The 16,451-nt window shown below is 43.8% G+C and overlaps 1 protein-coding gene across 1 annotated transcript in view; it reads left to right on the forward strand.

Moving 5' to 3' along the window:
- The first annotated feature begins 1,543 nt into the window (after positions 1–1,543).
- Positions 1,544–16,451, forward strand: part of DCHS2 (dachsous cadherin-related 2) — a 178,680-nt gene continuing 163,772 nt past the window's right edge. Inside the window, exon 1 of the mRNA XM_054595798.1 lies at positions 1,544–3,547. Coding sequence (XP_054451773.1) covers positions 1,544–3,547 — 2,004 coding nt within the window. The remainder of the gene's footprint in view (positions 3,548–16,451) is intronic.

Genomic DNA, 16,451 nt, shown 5'->3' on the forward strand with positions numbered 1-16,451 from the left:
AACATGGCCAGCCATCCTTAAGAGGTCACACAGTCCTTTATCAGGCATTCTTTATTGGAGGCCATTTATCAATTTCTACCAATTATTATGGACAACTGACAGGAAACTTGCGACGATGGCAATTTATTGGCATTTCTCTTGGGCTCAGCCAACAAGCTACCTCGAAAGTGTTATCAATACTGGCTCTGCCTGCCAACTTCCCCGCTGAGAGGCAATGGCGGAGCGCCGGGAGGCGGTGGGGCCTCAGCCACCTCGTCTTTCAGCCCATAAATCAGCATCTTAAAACATCCTGAAAGTGTCGTGATGGCGCTGAATGTATAAAAAGTGTACGAAAGCCGAATTCATTGTCTTCATTCCCGTTGGCGGAGGGGAGCGACAAGACACTCACGTGTCGCCGAGTAGTAACGCGGCATAATAAAGCGTGGTTTACACCATGTGTGGCACAGATTTCTCGGGGTTTCTCGACGGTTTTTTTTTCAAATTCCACCTTCCCCATTTTGCAGTTATCCTGGCCCCAGCTGTGCATGGGCTTTCGACTTCATCTGTCCTTCCGCTGGGGACGAGTCTCCCTTGCCAAATGGAGCACACAAGTTTGGCTCCCCAAAGTGATTATAACCCCCGCCCTCTGTGCTCAGCCTGAGCCAAGCGTCTGGCCGGAGGAAGGGACGGATGGTCAAGGGGATGGAGAGGGAGGGCGCGAAGAGACTGCTCCCCTCACGCCCCCGCCCCACCACCGTCACTTTGCACGCAAAACCAGGGCAGCTGCCCGCCTGCGCAGCCCCCACCCGCTTAGCGGCCCGGATCTCCGGGTCCTTTCTCTTTTGCTCCCCTCTCCTGCGTCCCTGGCCCAGCCGAGAACGCGCCCTGCTGCAGAGCAGCGAGCGACTCACAGGTTGGAATTTGCCCTCGCGTGCGCCGCGTCACCGGCGGGGAGGAGACGGGAGGCGAGGCGCCGGGGGCTGAATCGCCGCGGGTGCCAGGCGGTCCTCCGCGCCCCAAGACGCGGCGGGGAGCAGCCGCCCCCGGCAGCCGACTGCGCGGCTGACCCAGCCGCCTCCCCCTCCCTTCCTGCCTCCCTCCCTCGCTCCCGCCTGGCGCCCGCACTATCGGCCTCCCCGCCTTTACTCCACCCCTTCCCCTGCCCGACCCCCATCCTTTCCTTGTGTTTGCGCTCTTTAAATAATTTCATCCTTTTTGGCAAAAGAAATAATGCACCTGACTTTACTAGGGGGAAAACAACCAGCCGAGCAGAACGAGGAACGGGAAAGAAAAAAAAAGATGAGACTCGTGTAAAGAAATCCTGGGGCTGAAGAGGTGGCCGCAGCGGCAGAGGCGTCCCGAGCGTCCCCCTCTGCGCGAGCTGCAGCGGAGGACCTTTTCACCAGTTGCAGATGTAACCTCGGAAACTCCTGGGTCTGCGGGTTTGTTTGCCAAACAGTCTTTTCTTCTTTGGCTCAGACACTGCAGAGGCTCCTGGATTTTTCTGTCATCCCGCCACAGGCTGGCAGTTACCCGGGAGCCTTCCCAAGGAGCTGGCGGAGCGATGAGCCCTTCTGCACGCAGGATGGGCGAAGGGCATCAGCGGAGAGAAGCTCCCGCCGACAGGCGACGGTCACCCCGCGGGCAGCCAGGCGGCGGCGGCGGCGCCAGGGCGCAGCGCTTCCTGCTCGGATTCTTCACGTATGCGTGGATGTGGGCTGCCTCGGGCTCGTCTGCCCAGGTGTTCAACCTCAGCCTTTCCGTGGACGAGGGACTTCCTCCGGACACTCTAGTAGGCGACATTCGCGCCGGGCTGCCGGCTGCGCAGCAACAGGAGGGGGGCGGCTTCTTTCTGTCCGAGGATTCAGAGGACTCCCCGCTGCTGGACGACTTCCACGTGCATCCGGACACTGGCATCATCCGTACAGCGAGGCGCCTGGACCGCGAGCGGCGGGACCACTATAGCTTCGTGGCCGCCACCCTGCTGGGCGACGTGGTGCAGGTGGAGATCCGTGTCAACGACGTCAATGACCACTCGCCCCGCTTTCCCCGAGACTCCCTGCAACTTGACGTCTCCGAGCTTAGCCCTCCAGGTACGGCTTTTCGCCTGCCCGGTGCCCACGACCCGGACGCAGGGCTGTTCAGCACACAGGGCTACACCCTGGTGCAACCGACCGACGTTTCCGAGGACCCCGCAGGACCCTTCTTCCAGTTGCGCTACGGGATTCCCGGGTCTCCGCAGCCCTCGTCGCCCCTGGAGCCCCTAGACCTGGTGCTGCTGCGGCGCTTGGACCGAGAGGAGGCGGCAGCACACGAGCTGCAGATCGAGGCGTGGGACGGTGGCCGCCCGCGGCGCACAGGCCACCTGCGTGTGGAGCTGCGCGTGCTGGATGAGAACGACAACCCGCCGGTCTTTGAGCAGGACGAGTACCGCGCCACCGTGCGCGAGGATGCTCGGCCCGGTGCCGAGGTATGTCGTGTGCATGCCACCGACCGTGACCTGGGGCCCAATGGCCAGGTGCGCTACAGCATCCGTGCCCGGCAGGCGCCCGGGGCGGGTGGCGGTGGTGGGCCTTTAGGGGACGCGGCCTACTTCGAGGTGGAGGAGCTGAGCGGGGTGGTGCGCCTGCAAAGGCCGCTGGATCGTGAGGCTCAGGCCTGGCACCAGCTGGTGGTCGAGGCCCGCGATGGAGGTGCCGAGCCCGAGGTCGCCACTGTGCGGGTGTCCATAGCGGTGCTGGACGTGAATGACAACCGGCCCACCATTCACGTGCTCTTTCTCACCGAGGGGGGCGCAGCGCGAGTCTCCGAGGGTGCCCGACCAGGCGACTATGTGGCTCGAGTCTCGGTGTCCGACGCAGACGAAGACCCGGAGAAGGAAGAGGAGGCAGCTGGGGACCCTGATATTAGCCTCGGGGACAGGACCATCTCTCTGACCTTGGAGGGCTCGGAGGGAGCCTTCGCACTGCGGCCTGGCGGCTCCCCAGGAGTATTCTTCCTTTGCGTCGAGGGGCCCCTGGACAGGGAGAGCCGCGACCTCTATGACTTGAGACTGGTGGCCACTGATGCCGGGTCTCCGCCGCTGAGCACGGAGGAGACGCTGTTGCTCCGGATCGCGGACCTCAACGACCAGCCACCTCTCTTCAGCCAGGAGCATTACCAGGCCTCAGTATCCGAGGCGGCGGCCCCTGGCACCGCGGTCGTGTGGGTCAGCGCCTCCGACGCGGACGAAGCTGGCACGAGCCACGCCAGGCTCCTCTACAAGCTGGTTCAACTTCCTGCTCGCTGCAGCCAAGAGGTGCTGCGGCCCACTGCGGAGTGTGAACCATCCTTCACCATTGATCCCAACAGCGGCCTGATCAGCACCACCCGGAGTCTGGACCGAGAGGTCCAGGAGGCAGTAGAGCTGAGAGTGGTGGTCCAAGACCTCGGAGAGCCCCCGCTGTCTGCCACCTGCCTGGTGAGCATTACTGTGGACGACGTGAACGACAACGAGCCCATCTTCTGGAGGCAGGTGTACAACGCCACCGTTGTGGAGCACGCCCCCGTTGGACACTGCTTTCTGCAGGTGAGTGCATGAGACCTGTGGATCCAAAGGAAGTTCCGCGGAGGGATGGAGCGGTTGTGAGTGTCCAGCGAAGGAGAGTTGAGATGTGGTGGTTATATTCCAGCTTGATAGCAGGGAACATGGGCTCCAGTTCCTCCTGTACTGAATGGGCACCCTCTGGCCAACCTAGCCTTTCTGCCAGGGACTTGGACTGAATGATCTCTAGGGTCCTTTCTACTTCACAGTTTTATTTGGATCTTGCTTTTGCTTATGGAATCTTTCCTGGCTTCCTTCATACTGGGTATGTGCACCCAAATTGGGAGGAACCACCCATTCTCAAACAGTAGGAGAATAGGAATGTCTCATGTTTTCAAGCATCATTATGTGGCATCCTAGGGAAATAAGGTGGCCTTCACAAATCAGTTTTTCAAACAAACAAGTATATGCCTTTAAACATTGAAATTGCTTTGAGTAATCATTTCCAGAGACCTCTTACACATTGTCCTACCTTCATTAGATGCCTACCATGGCTCTTTGAGGACATTAAGTCATTTGTATCTCTTGTGGGCCAAGTTCCTCCAGGGATGCCCTTCAGGACCAGGAAGAGCAGTGGGGCTCAGTCACTCTTGAGAAGTTGGGGCTCTGTACCCTGTGTTTTGGGCATGTTACCTTTTAGAGTTCTGACCCCCTTCTTCTCTCTCAGGATATGAGGTGCATCTTCTAACATCACTGTTTCTTGATTCCAATTTTCTATTTCTTGTCTGATGTGAAATAACAAACCAGATTTTCAAGATTGATTTATTTACTCCCAGGAAACTTGAGTAAGTAAATAGAGTCTGAGAGGCTAACTAGTGAATGAAGCTCTAAAGCTTTAGTTTGCGTTCAGGCTGGATTGTTTTAAGACCTCAACAGCTTATTTCCGGGTACTTGGTGGTGGTGGTCAGGTGGCGGGTGTTAGCCTTTATAAGTTATGTCTCACATCATAACTTATCCGTTAGATAAGTGAGATGCTACTATATTCTAAATATGAGCCTCATGACTGCTTCTACTTTTTAAAAAATTTTTGGGGTCTATGGTCGATAATATAACAATTTCCATCCTTTTTTTTCCTGGCACAATTGGCAACTCTTTGAGTTGCTAGACTATTAAATGAAGGCTTGGAAATCAGTGAATGCTTTCTGATGAAATGGACAAATCTGCGGTTGTCAGTAAGTAACGTAATGGAAGATCACTTATCACTCAAGCACAGTCTGATGGTGCGGGTTGGCTGGTCCTACTCCACCCAAAGTAGGGCCAGGCCTGGGGGTGACTTAGGTGAGGTCCCCACCAATGTCCTGTTGGTCAGAGCTCAGCCACATGGCCACAGGTGTACCACAAGAAAGCTGAGAAGTGGAGCAGAGCACATGGATGCCTGGGTACACTGGTAGTTTCTGCCATGCATTTCTAAAAATAAAGTCATAATAGGTGAGAGGTTGGACTAGATTTCTTCCATCTGGAAGACCTTAAGGATCTTGACATAAAACAGTATGGCTTGGCTCCATTTGAAGAAAAATGGGCAGGGTGAGTTAATTGTGATTCCTTTGATTACAACCTGCCTTTATAGCTGTTTCTAAAATTGGGAGATGATTCTGCCAGGAGGTGTGAGTTTAGCCCTTTACTATGACTCTGTGTGTGGCGTATCGATTATGGTGGGCTGAACTTGGCTCAAGTGTAGGGCTGCGTCTCTAACTGCAAATCAGTTTCTCAGGTTGCCAAGTATTGCTGTAGATAGTATTAAATTGTGCTGATTAGGATTTTGGGGAGTGCCAGTGATCCTCAAGCTCTCTTACTCGCTGGGCTCTCTGGTGGCCGCTCCACAGCAGGGATGGGAGCGTCCTGTGTTCCGTAGGCCCTCGAGCTGACCATGTTCCCTAAGCCTCAGTGGGTTGTCTTCCATGTGCTCTCTTTTTATCTCTTCTTTTAAAAAATTAATTATATTAATTATATTAGTTTCAGGTGTACAATATAATGATGTGATGCTTTTATACCTTACGATGCGATCTTCCTACTAATTCTATTAATCATCCCTCACTATGCAAACATATTACTATATTATTGACTATATATCCGTTTTTCACCTTTTCAATTTATCCCCCAGCCCCCTCCCTCTGGCAATTATTTCTTTGATGTCTGCTTCAATGAGTCTGGTTTTTTTTTTTGTTCTGTTTGTTCATTTATTTTGTTTAGATTTCATATATAAGTGAAACCATATGGTATTTGTCTTTTTCTGTCTGACATTTCACTTAGCATAATACCCTCTAGGCCTATCCATGTTCACAAATGGCAAGATTTCATTTTTATTGCTGCATGATACTCCTTTATTTGTATATACCACATCTTCTTTATCCTTCATCTATTGATGGACACCTAAGTTGCTTCCATATCTTGGCTATCGCAAATAATGCTGTAATAAACATAGGCTTTCTATCTTTTTACGCTCTCAATTGTTTTTATAACACTTTGTAAAAACAAACCTCCCCAGCTAGGCTTTAGATCTTGTGGCCTAGCCTTTCTTCCAGGGCTTTGTTTAATTACATTATATCAGTTCTTCTAACTGTACCTTCTTTCTGTTGCACTCTGCCATTTTCTCCCTATAGACCTCTTATCTGCTAAATTCTCCTTTGTCAGAATCAAAACAAAATGAGAAATAACAGGGAAAGAAAGTTCTCTTCTAGATTCCCTCTAAGTGACTACCTGTCATCTAATAAAACACACCCTTGGACCTTCTAGACATCTTGGTAGTTTCTCCACATCACTTACCTGCTCTCCTTACTGCTCACACCACAGTGCTGCCTCTGCTCCCGACCCCTAGGGCTGTCTGAACCTTTTTATATTCTCCCACCCAGATAGGAACTTCGTGAACACTTTAAATGTGGGGCAGATGACAGGGATTTAATACAGAGTATAAGAATCGGTCCCAGCCTGAGAAAGGCGACCTCTTGCCCAAAGGGTTTTCACAACCTTGTGGGCACTGGCTTGGATTTCTTAATTCCTTGCTCCCTAAGGCCTCCCCTCATATGGAGAACCCCTTTTTATCTGCTCACCCCTCCAGAGTGCCTCTCAATGTCTCTTGGTGCTTTTATGGTCAAGGCAGAGGGGGATTTCTGTTCTGCAAACAGACACTCATGGGTGCTCTCCCCCAACTTAGTGTCTGGCTTGAGAGAGTCTCCTTTTCCTTGGATTACTACTGTCAAAAAGAGTAACTTCCACCCCAAAGCAAGACCTCATTCTCCACCCACACTAAGTCCAATGATGCAAACTGCACTTACAGCCTTTATCTCATAACCAGATCTTAAAACAATGGCCATAATAAGATTATTCTTTCATATCCCTCAAATATCAGCACTGTATTCATACACAGATTCATTTATTTAATCAAACACAGCATTCATGGAATAAACAACCTTCAGTGGACAACTATTTATTGAGTGCCTGTTGCACACCAGGGACTGGTCTTGGTGCTAGACAGGCAGCCGTGAGCAACGATGGCCAAGGCTGCTGTGCTAATGGAGTCCTGGCTCTTTCTCTCCTTCCCTGCACTCAGCCCCCGTAAGTGAATGACGCGTGCTCTGCCTCCACCTGCTGATCCCTTCCCTGTTCTGACCTTCCCCCATCACAATACCAAATTCTGCCTCTCAAAAGGCAGCTATGTTCTCTTTCAAGTCCAATGGGCTTCTCTTACTCATAACCTCCCTCATTCTCTCTGAAACATGTTGGACGGTGACCTACTCACTGCTCTTTCTTAGTGCACCTTCTTCACTGCCTTTGTCACATGCATTCTCTTTCTGGCTCTGTCCTGCCAGTTTCCCCTTGTCCCCTTGTGCCCCCCCACTCACTGTGCTATGGGCATCTCCAAGGATTCTGTCTTCCTCTCGTTTCACTCTTTTCTTTATTTCCTTCTTATATATTCCCACAACTTCAACGGTTTTTATTTTCTCCATCTCCAGGGTCAACCTTCCTTATAAACTCCAGATTAAACATTTATCTACTTGGTATGTATCTGTACTTGGATATTTTCTTGGCACTGCAAATCTAACATTTCCCCAGTTGAAGTTGTTTCCCTTCTAATAGTATTTTTTCTTTCTCTTATTTTCAACCTCCATTAATCAGCTCCTTTTGGAAACTTTCCTATCTTTGCAAATGTGTCCTTTCTATAGATGTGTTTAACGCATTTGGTGGTTGTCTGTGTGATGTATTTGCTGTTTGTTGGCATGGGTGTGTTTGCATCGTTGAGAATTATAAGGGTAAAGAGCGAGGTCATGTCTCACTCACAAGCAGGTCTTGAGATTCCAAGCTGGGGCTGTGGGAGAGAGCACCTGGCTTGCTTGTTTGCTTATTCTCATGGCCTGACTATGCAGAGCCTCCTAGGAGGGGTGTCTGGGCAATGGACCTTGAAAGCAGTATCTACCATCTGCGAAGACGTGAGAAATTGGATGGCTTGATTCCCACTGTGCTCCGTAGACTAAAAAGGACTAAACTAGTCTCTTGTTTCTGATTCATTATATCTTTGAGGTTATTTCCTTTCCTTAAGCCCCTAGCCTTTAGTAAAGTTTTTCTAAGTGTGTTCGTTGGCTTTGTCTCAACTGTGCTGTGGAGGTAAAAATGGAGAACTGAAATGGTAATGGTACGATCAAAGGGAAGTGTTGTTAATTAGCATCAGTCCAAGTGTCCAGGGCTCGTAGCCCCTCTCCTGAAGTCTGAGTGGTGATGATGGCAAAGGATGCTGAAGTTACATGGTTTTTGTGAACCGTGGGAAGCCCCTGCCAACTTTGGAAGTAAGAGACTTTATTAAAGAAGAAGATGTTTACTAAAATCTTAGTGTCATCTTTGATTCCTCCTCAGATTTGACCATGGTAATGGCCAAGTCCTGCAGTATTTCTTACTCTGTCAGTTCATGTATACCCGTGGTCCTCATCACTGTTGTCTCTTGTTTAAGCTGGAGAGATTGTAGGCATATCTCAAATGCCACCTCTTCCCACCAAGTGTTTTCTTGATCTGCCTGGCTCTTTCTTAATGTTCTTTATGGTGCTGCAGTTATTTCCTTGTATTAGTAAAACAGGATTTTTGAGTACTTTGAGAGGTTGCAACGTAATGATATTTGAGTCCCTGGTAATTTTTAGTGTCTTCAGTCTCATGTACTAGAAGGTCAAAAGCTTTGTTGAATCATATTGAAGAGCTACGTAACAAAAACAAAAACCTGCTGGTAACTGTTACAACTAGTCAAGGTTTTTTTAAAACTTTTTTAGTTTTCACATTATATATATCATATAGCATATATAATTAATATATATTAATTGTATTGTAAAGTTTATTTACTCAATATATTTTATCATTGGTCCTTTGGAAATTTATTGCATTGCTTATCCTGTCTCCATCAACTTACTACTAACATACTTTTATTGTTTAACTTATATTCATACTAATGGACTTCCATAGTGTGCACCAGCTTTAACAGGCACCTAAGTATCACCTGTGTATGATTGTCCTATTCTGGCTGCTTTAAGTGGATTGGATGTATCCATACACATGCACTGAAAGCATGTCACTTGTGCTGCTCTCCAGGATATGCTTAGATCACCTGCCAACTATCGTCCTCCCTAATTATCTGACTCTTCCTGGCTTTATTCCTTAGTTCCAGCATGTGCTGTGTATGCCTGTGGTTTTGCTTTGATAGTCACTCGGTACTTAGGGTCCACTGCAGAATTCTCTCCCAGACTTCATTGTGACATCCCACCTCTCCCTTTCCCCCAAGCCACTACTACCCAGGGCCAGTCAGCTGGACATACTTCCTTTCCCCTTTCACTTGATCAGATAATATGTTTGGATATGTAATAAGGAGGATATAACCTAGAATCTGAGGTTACAGTTAATATATAATTTACTAGTAATTTGTCTAGTTCTTGGTTTTATAATTAAACGTGGTTGATATTACATGGTAGAGTGTTCATGTCTTTGAAGATTAAGACTAAGCTGTGTGCAGTAGTGAAAAATATAGACAGACTGTGAACCTAGAGTGGCTGGGTTTGAGTCTCAGCTCCCCTGCTCTCCAGCTGTGTAGTCTCGGGCACTGTGCCTCAGTGTCCTCACATGGAAAATATGGATAACAATAGTGTCAGCTTGCTAAAGTTTTTGTGTGGATAATGAATTGATGCATGTATACTTAGAACAATGTTTGACTCAGTAATTGCCCAATACATGTTATTAACTGTTAGTAAATAAGGCATCTCGAAATGAAGAGGGAAATTTTTGGTCAATATAGCAAAGGCTGAGGACGAACTGAAAATAACATGTTGAACGAAGATTATCTTGGACTCAAAGATGGAAAATGGAGCAGAAAAATTTTAATTGCATATTAGGTTTTTACGTAGATGCATATGTTTACAATGAAAGCAGAAATATGTTTTGCTCATTTTGGATGCTTGTAGCATCTCCTGTGGGCTCACAGAAACCCACCTGTCTTAAGGAAGGTGGAGATGACCTCTAAATAGTGATCCTCACCCAACCCCCTGCCCCCAGAAAGTCTTAGAGAACCTGGGCAACGAGCAACAGTTGTGGTGAGGCATGGCGGTCATGACTCCTCGGGGGTGCACTTTAGAGCACCGGCTGCCGTGCTGAGACTCTGCACCTGACCCTGCTCAGGTGCGCAGGGCATGGTTCTGGCCTTTAGAGTGTCTTTGTGCCTTTTATACTGTTTATGGGTTCTTACTCCTTAGACTCTTCTATTGAGACAACTTGGACAAAAGACAGCATAAGATTCAGAAAACCTTGATTCCAATTCTGACTCCACCATTTACTGCCTCTATTAACTTTTCTGGCCACAGTTCTTCATCTATAAAATATTGTATGTTAGTCAGGGCTCTCCAGAGAAATAATAAATAAAATATATCTTTACATATGTATGTATATGAGTATATACATATATATTAATGTGAGGAATTGACTAGAATGATATATAAAATATATATAAAATATATAAAATATATAAAATTTATTAAAATGAATTATATAGTATATAAATTTATTATAGTATAATATGCAATGTCATAAAATGAATTATATATTATAAACTTATATATTATAGTTATATAATAAATCATAATAAATATATATCTTAAATATAACATATAATGTGTTATTTATTTATTACCTGTGCATATATTATATATAAAATATATGTAATTAATCCAGGGGAATTGATTCATGTGATTATGAAGACTTAGAAATGTCATGATCTGCTGTCTGGATGCTGAAAACCTAAGAAGGCCAAAGGTGTAGTTTAGGCCAAGTCTGAAGGCCCGAGGACCAGGACTCAGAGGGCTGCAGAAGACTGATATTCTAGCTCATGGCAACAAATTCATCCTTCCTTCTCCTTTTTGTTTTGGTCAGGACTTCAATGGATTGGATGAGGCCCCCACACTTTGGCAGGGAGGAGAGGGGAGAGGGGGAATGTGCTTTATTTATCCTGCCAATTCAAATGTTAATCTCAGCCAAAAAACCCCTCACAGATGCACCTAGAAATAATGTTTAACCAGATATCTGGCATCATGGGACCCAGTCACATTGATACATAAAATTAACCATCGCAAGTTTTAATTTGTTTCAACAACACATTATTCTACGGATTTGAGGTAATCCATGCTTTATGGTAGAAAGTAGCTGGTACAGTAAGAGTTAAGGGACCTTGGAGATAGGAAAGATTCTTTTTCAGTGCATCAGGATGAAGGCTTCAATAGATATGGACTTTCTAAGGGGTCCTGTGTTGTGATATATATGTTTTTATTTACAATTTGTCACGGAGGTATTCCATTGCAGTTTTTCTCCCCATACAAATGTCTACATTTCTAGGCATGATCACTTCTAATACAGAATCACTGAGGATGGATTTCTGAAAGTTGTGATCAGTAACATTTCCTTTCTTAGGACTTAAATATGACAATAAATTAATTTTGTTAACACCTACACAACGAACTTCTACTGATGAGCCCCTTGCCTTCTAAATTATAAATTAAAAGTGAGCAACTGTAGAAGTAATTTGCACTTTCATAGCCCATTAGGGAAATTATGCTTGATCATTTTTACAAATACCAGGTTAATTGCTTAAAATCTTAATTAAAATCTTCATTTAAAAGGAATATGTGCTTTGTGGTGCAGGTAGATCAGGTGAATATCTTAAGAAATCTAAATTTTAATTAAAAAATCTATTTAGGATTACATAGTCCAAGTGGGGATAATATGAATTGAAATAATTACGGTGTTTCTGGTTCCCATAGTGAAGTAATGGGAGGAGTTTTGAAGACGTGGGAGGAGGTGGCCCATGACGGACTTGCAGGGTTTGACCAAAGAGTTTGGCCTTAATATACAGATGATGCATTATAAAACTATACACTTGACACTTATATAATCTTATTAACTAGTGTCACCCCAATAAATTTAATAAAATAAAATAAAAAAACAAGAGTCTGGCCTTTGTTATGGAAGCAACTAAGAGATATGGGAGGTTTTTGAATAGGGATTGGACTATATAAAGTGAGGTTTTAGGAGGATTTGTTTTGAATTAGTAGAGAGAAGAAAAGTAAGGAAACCCTGCAAGAGAGTCTGATAATACTCTCGTAATGATCTATATTCAGCCATGAGAGCCTGAACTAGGGGAGTGGTAGTGAAGTGTAATAAAAGGAATGGCCTTGCTCTAGCTCCTTCTCTGTCCACGTGGGACTCTAGCACACAAGACAGTGGATTAATCTAGCTGCATGTCCCCTTCCCCAACACTTGGACTTGGAGCATTGCTGGAGGAATTCCAAGTGATGCTAGGTACTATTACAAGTGTAGGGTGTCTGCCGGGCCTGCAATACTGCTGAGTGAGTTTATTGTGTTCACCTTAGCATCTCTCCATAACTTCACTCTCTTTGAGCATCATACTTTGGTCCCTTTACTCTTTCTGGCAACCATGCCTCCTGCTCAGAAGAGATTAGAAAGTGAAAAAAACTTGCTTGTGTTTTTGCCTCCTATCATCAGACCTTTTCTGTATCTATGCCATCCAGTCCTCCAAGGACTAGGTGATTCTCCTCTGACCAAATCAAAGTCATCCATTCATACTTTATGTTATACCTCTCCCATCTTCTCTGACATTGCTTCCCAATTATCCCCTTTCTCTTCCATCTTTTACCCCAGCCTCTATACTGCCTCTCCCATTGTTGACAGTCATTACAAGTCAAGTTTATAGGCATCTCACCCTGCTTGCTCCACTTCCTTCCTCAGTGCCTTTAAGATTGAGTTTGCTGCTTGTTGGCCTCTCTCTACCCAGGCCTGGCCATATATTAAGAGCCCTTTCCCACTTAAAGAAGGGTTCTGGAACACTGCTATTATTTTGTTCGGTGTCTGGTATCTCTTGCTGATGGATTCAGGGCCCCTTAAGCTAAAATTGTCTTCTTCAGCATCTATTAGTGTCAGGAAGTTGTGAAGAAAATGTAGCTGCTAAAGTATAAAAAATGACATATGGGACTTATTATTGCTCATTTCTTAATATTATATCCTATAGTTGATGGAAGCCGTTAACTAATGTCTTTCATATGAGAAGAAAGGATTGAATCAGGTGAGATAGGATATTCTGTTGAACAGACAAAAAGACTTTAGTCCTGATTATTGTTTAAGTAATCTTGCTGCTTTTACCTTTTTACTCTATGGCTTTTGGGCATACTAACCCAACCCTAAGTATGCAAAAGGACACTATGTCTTTCTTTCTTTCTTAGAAATTCTGTTTTGAATTTTCTTTTATGAAGCCCATGCCGTTCACTTCATTTCAGGCTTTACCATTTTCCCATAAAAATGCAGATCTCAGATTGCCCACTGATGAAGTGTGTGGAAGCTCTTTAGTAGAGAGGATGCAAGAGGTTTACTGGTACTCATTATTTCCAGCTGTCCTTGTTTTGGACAGAGGAAGAGTGATCTGGTAGTTAAAAGCTTGTGCGATGGAGCCAGGCAGAACTGAGTTTGAATTTCAGCACTGCCACTTAGTAACTTGACCTTGAGCAAGTTTCCAAACTTGTGCAGGCCTCAATTTTCTCATCTGTAAAATAGGGATGATAATGGAATCTCCCTCATAGGGGTATCGTGGAGATAAATGAGATGGTGCCTATCCAGTGTAGAGAGCAATGTCTGAGACAAGGCTGCTCCCAGGAAATTATATTATGATGTATAGCTTCAATTGAGTTAAATTAGTCCGAGGAGCTAGTGAGAATGGAATAAGAAGTGTCAGTCTCCTGTTTTAAAAATCTCAATGTCTAGTCATGTTAAATGGGTAGAAATATGATCTTGAACCTCAAATGACACTCTAGGAAAGCACACTGTCATAGTTGCTATGTGGACTTTCAGTCCCAAATGCAGTCAGCTCCTCACCACGGCTGCTACAGGATCCATAGAACCTTAGAGGAAGGATACCTTGACCCTCTTGGTTGAAAATAAAGATTTGAATAGTCTGTTCTCTGACATTTTCCCATGGTTCTTCTGTGGTCATACTTGCCAGTCCCAGAGCTTCCATTACCCAGGATGCTCCTCTGGCCTTCCAAGGTCAAGGCGATTTCCTAAGGAAGAGGCATTATCACGGTGTGTCTTACTGTACTTTTCTCCTAACATATATAAGTTATCCCAGTGAAGGAGAAAAACATTGACTTCCTAGGATATGGCTGTCTTGCATCTTTTTTTAAAATCGATTATCCTGAGAACTTCTTTTTTCTCATTAAATAGTAGGAGAGAGGTGAAGGGAAGAAAGAGATGCTTTGAATTTTCTTTTAATTAGAGTAAATAGGAGCATTATCATTCATAGCACCCTTTAACAAAAGTTTATTGATACACACCCCTTTGAACATGGACTTAATTGTAAAATAAAGTCATTGAGTGGTTTTGAATGATTTATTGCAGGAAGTTTACTAAGAGAAGAAGAGGACATCAATTAAAGTTTATTTGGATAACTCTTTTAACAAAACAAGTCATTCCTTAGAAGTTCTTTTGCATATGAAAAAGGAAACATATGTTTAAGGCATTATTTTAATGTTAATGTAAAACTTTCTTAGTTGTATTTTTTGTATGTTGTACGTGCGCTTGATACATTGAGATTCCTCATGTAATCAAGTAAGTTATTTGTTTAAGCTTACTTTATAGAAATTAGAACCCATGCTTTCTATTTTAAATGAAGTCAATAATGATGATTTTGATGACCTTGTTGGTTTACTTTATACTAGATCTTCAGACAAGGAAACAGCATCTACTTGATTCTTTGGTGGGGCGGGTTGGGAGGGGATGTAATGTGGCAAAAAGCAAGAAAAACTTGTAGCACAGCTGTGTTCACAAGGATAGCAAAGAGAAAAGAACAAAACAGAACTTGAGGCAATTTCTCATCAGTTCAATAATGGACTGTTAATCCAAAAATTTTTTCAATACAGGAAACAATCCTTTACCTTTTAAAGCTCTTTTGTTCAGGTTATTTGGAAAGTTCTTTTGTCCTTCACTTAAACTCTCTGTGCAGAAATAGCCATTGTTATGAATATGTTTTCAAGAGATCAAATATTATTTCTAGCCCTACCATAAATAGACTTAAGTACTATCTGATTTTTAACAGTTGTCTAATTAGAAACTTCTCATGTTGTATACTCCTCTCGATTCCTACATTTGGAAATGCAGAGGAAGTTATTGTTTACATAGAGATTGACTTGTCTAGTTCTTAAGAATTTCTATTATAAAAGGACCCAGTCATGAATCTAAGCTTATGCACTGTTTACTTTGCTTTGAAGTATAGATTATTTAAAGTACGGAACTGTTAAAAATAATACAAAGGCTGTTCTGTTACATTATGCATAAACAAGAACACAATATTTCGGTGCTGGCAGATGCTTTATTTCCTGGACTCATCTTGCAAGAATTTTAATATGGTTTTTCGTAGCGTAGAATCTAATTGTCATGCTTATGTCTATTTCACTTCCATTGCCTCTATCAGCATCCAGCAGAAAGAAGAGAGGTGACAGGAAGGGCAATTTATAAATTAATATTTGACATTTATAAATTAATGTACTCTAGGTAATTTGCTTGCTTGAATTAAAAATATAGATTCTTTGTATATTGTAGCATACTTGTAATACCACAAAATGAATTTAGTAAGTTCATCTTGAGTTTTGAATCTTAGTGTATTTTAAAAGAAAGATAATTTTTTGGAACATGATAATATTCAGTTTTGCCATGTACCAAGCAGAATACAATTGTGCTCTTATTTAAATTTATAACACCTTAAGACTATTTTGCTGTTATTTCTCTAAATGCATTTTAATATATGAAGTATAGTTACCACTTTTATCTATAATATGAAGTTAATCTTTTTAATGAGAAAGTTAAGCTTATTCCATGTATTGAGAGCTCCTTCTAGAAGCTGCTTTTTCTTTATTTTTAAAGACTTTTTTGCCTCTTTTTTTCTTTTCTGTGTTCCTGAGATTACAAATACACATGCTAGACCTTTTGGTCTGAGGTCTTAAGTCTCTGTGCATTTTTCTTTCTAATAATTTTCTATCTGTTCTTCAAATCAAATGGTTTCTGTTGCTTTATTTTCAAGTTCACTGTCTTGTTTCTCATCTTTGTCCTGCTGTTAAGCACAATCAAGAAATTTTCAAAAATTCTGATACAGTATTTTTTATTTGCATAATTTCCATTTTGTTCTGTTTCAGTTTCCATTTGTTCTGCTGATTTTCCCTCTCTTTTCATTCATTACAAGATTTTTTTATTTTATTATTATTATTATTTTACCTCACATAGCTATAAGAGCTGCTTTAAAGTCATTGTGAATTTCAACACCTGGATCATCTTTGGGTTGGCCTCTTTTTTTTTTTTCCTCTTGGAAATGGATCAT

The sequence above is a fragment of the Pteronotus mesoamericanus genome, unplaced genomic scaffold (assembly GCF_021234165.1).
Source record: "Pteronotus mesoamericanus isolate MK-2021 breed Mesoamerican mustached bat unplaced genomic scaffold, CSHL_Meso_final contig_163, whole genome shotgun sequence".
NCBI lineage: Eukaryota > Metazoa > Chordata > Mammalia > Chiroptera > Mormoopidae > Pteronotus > Pteronotus mesoamericanus.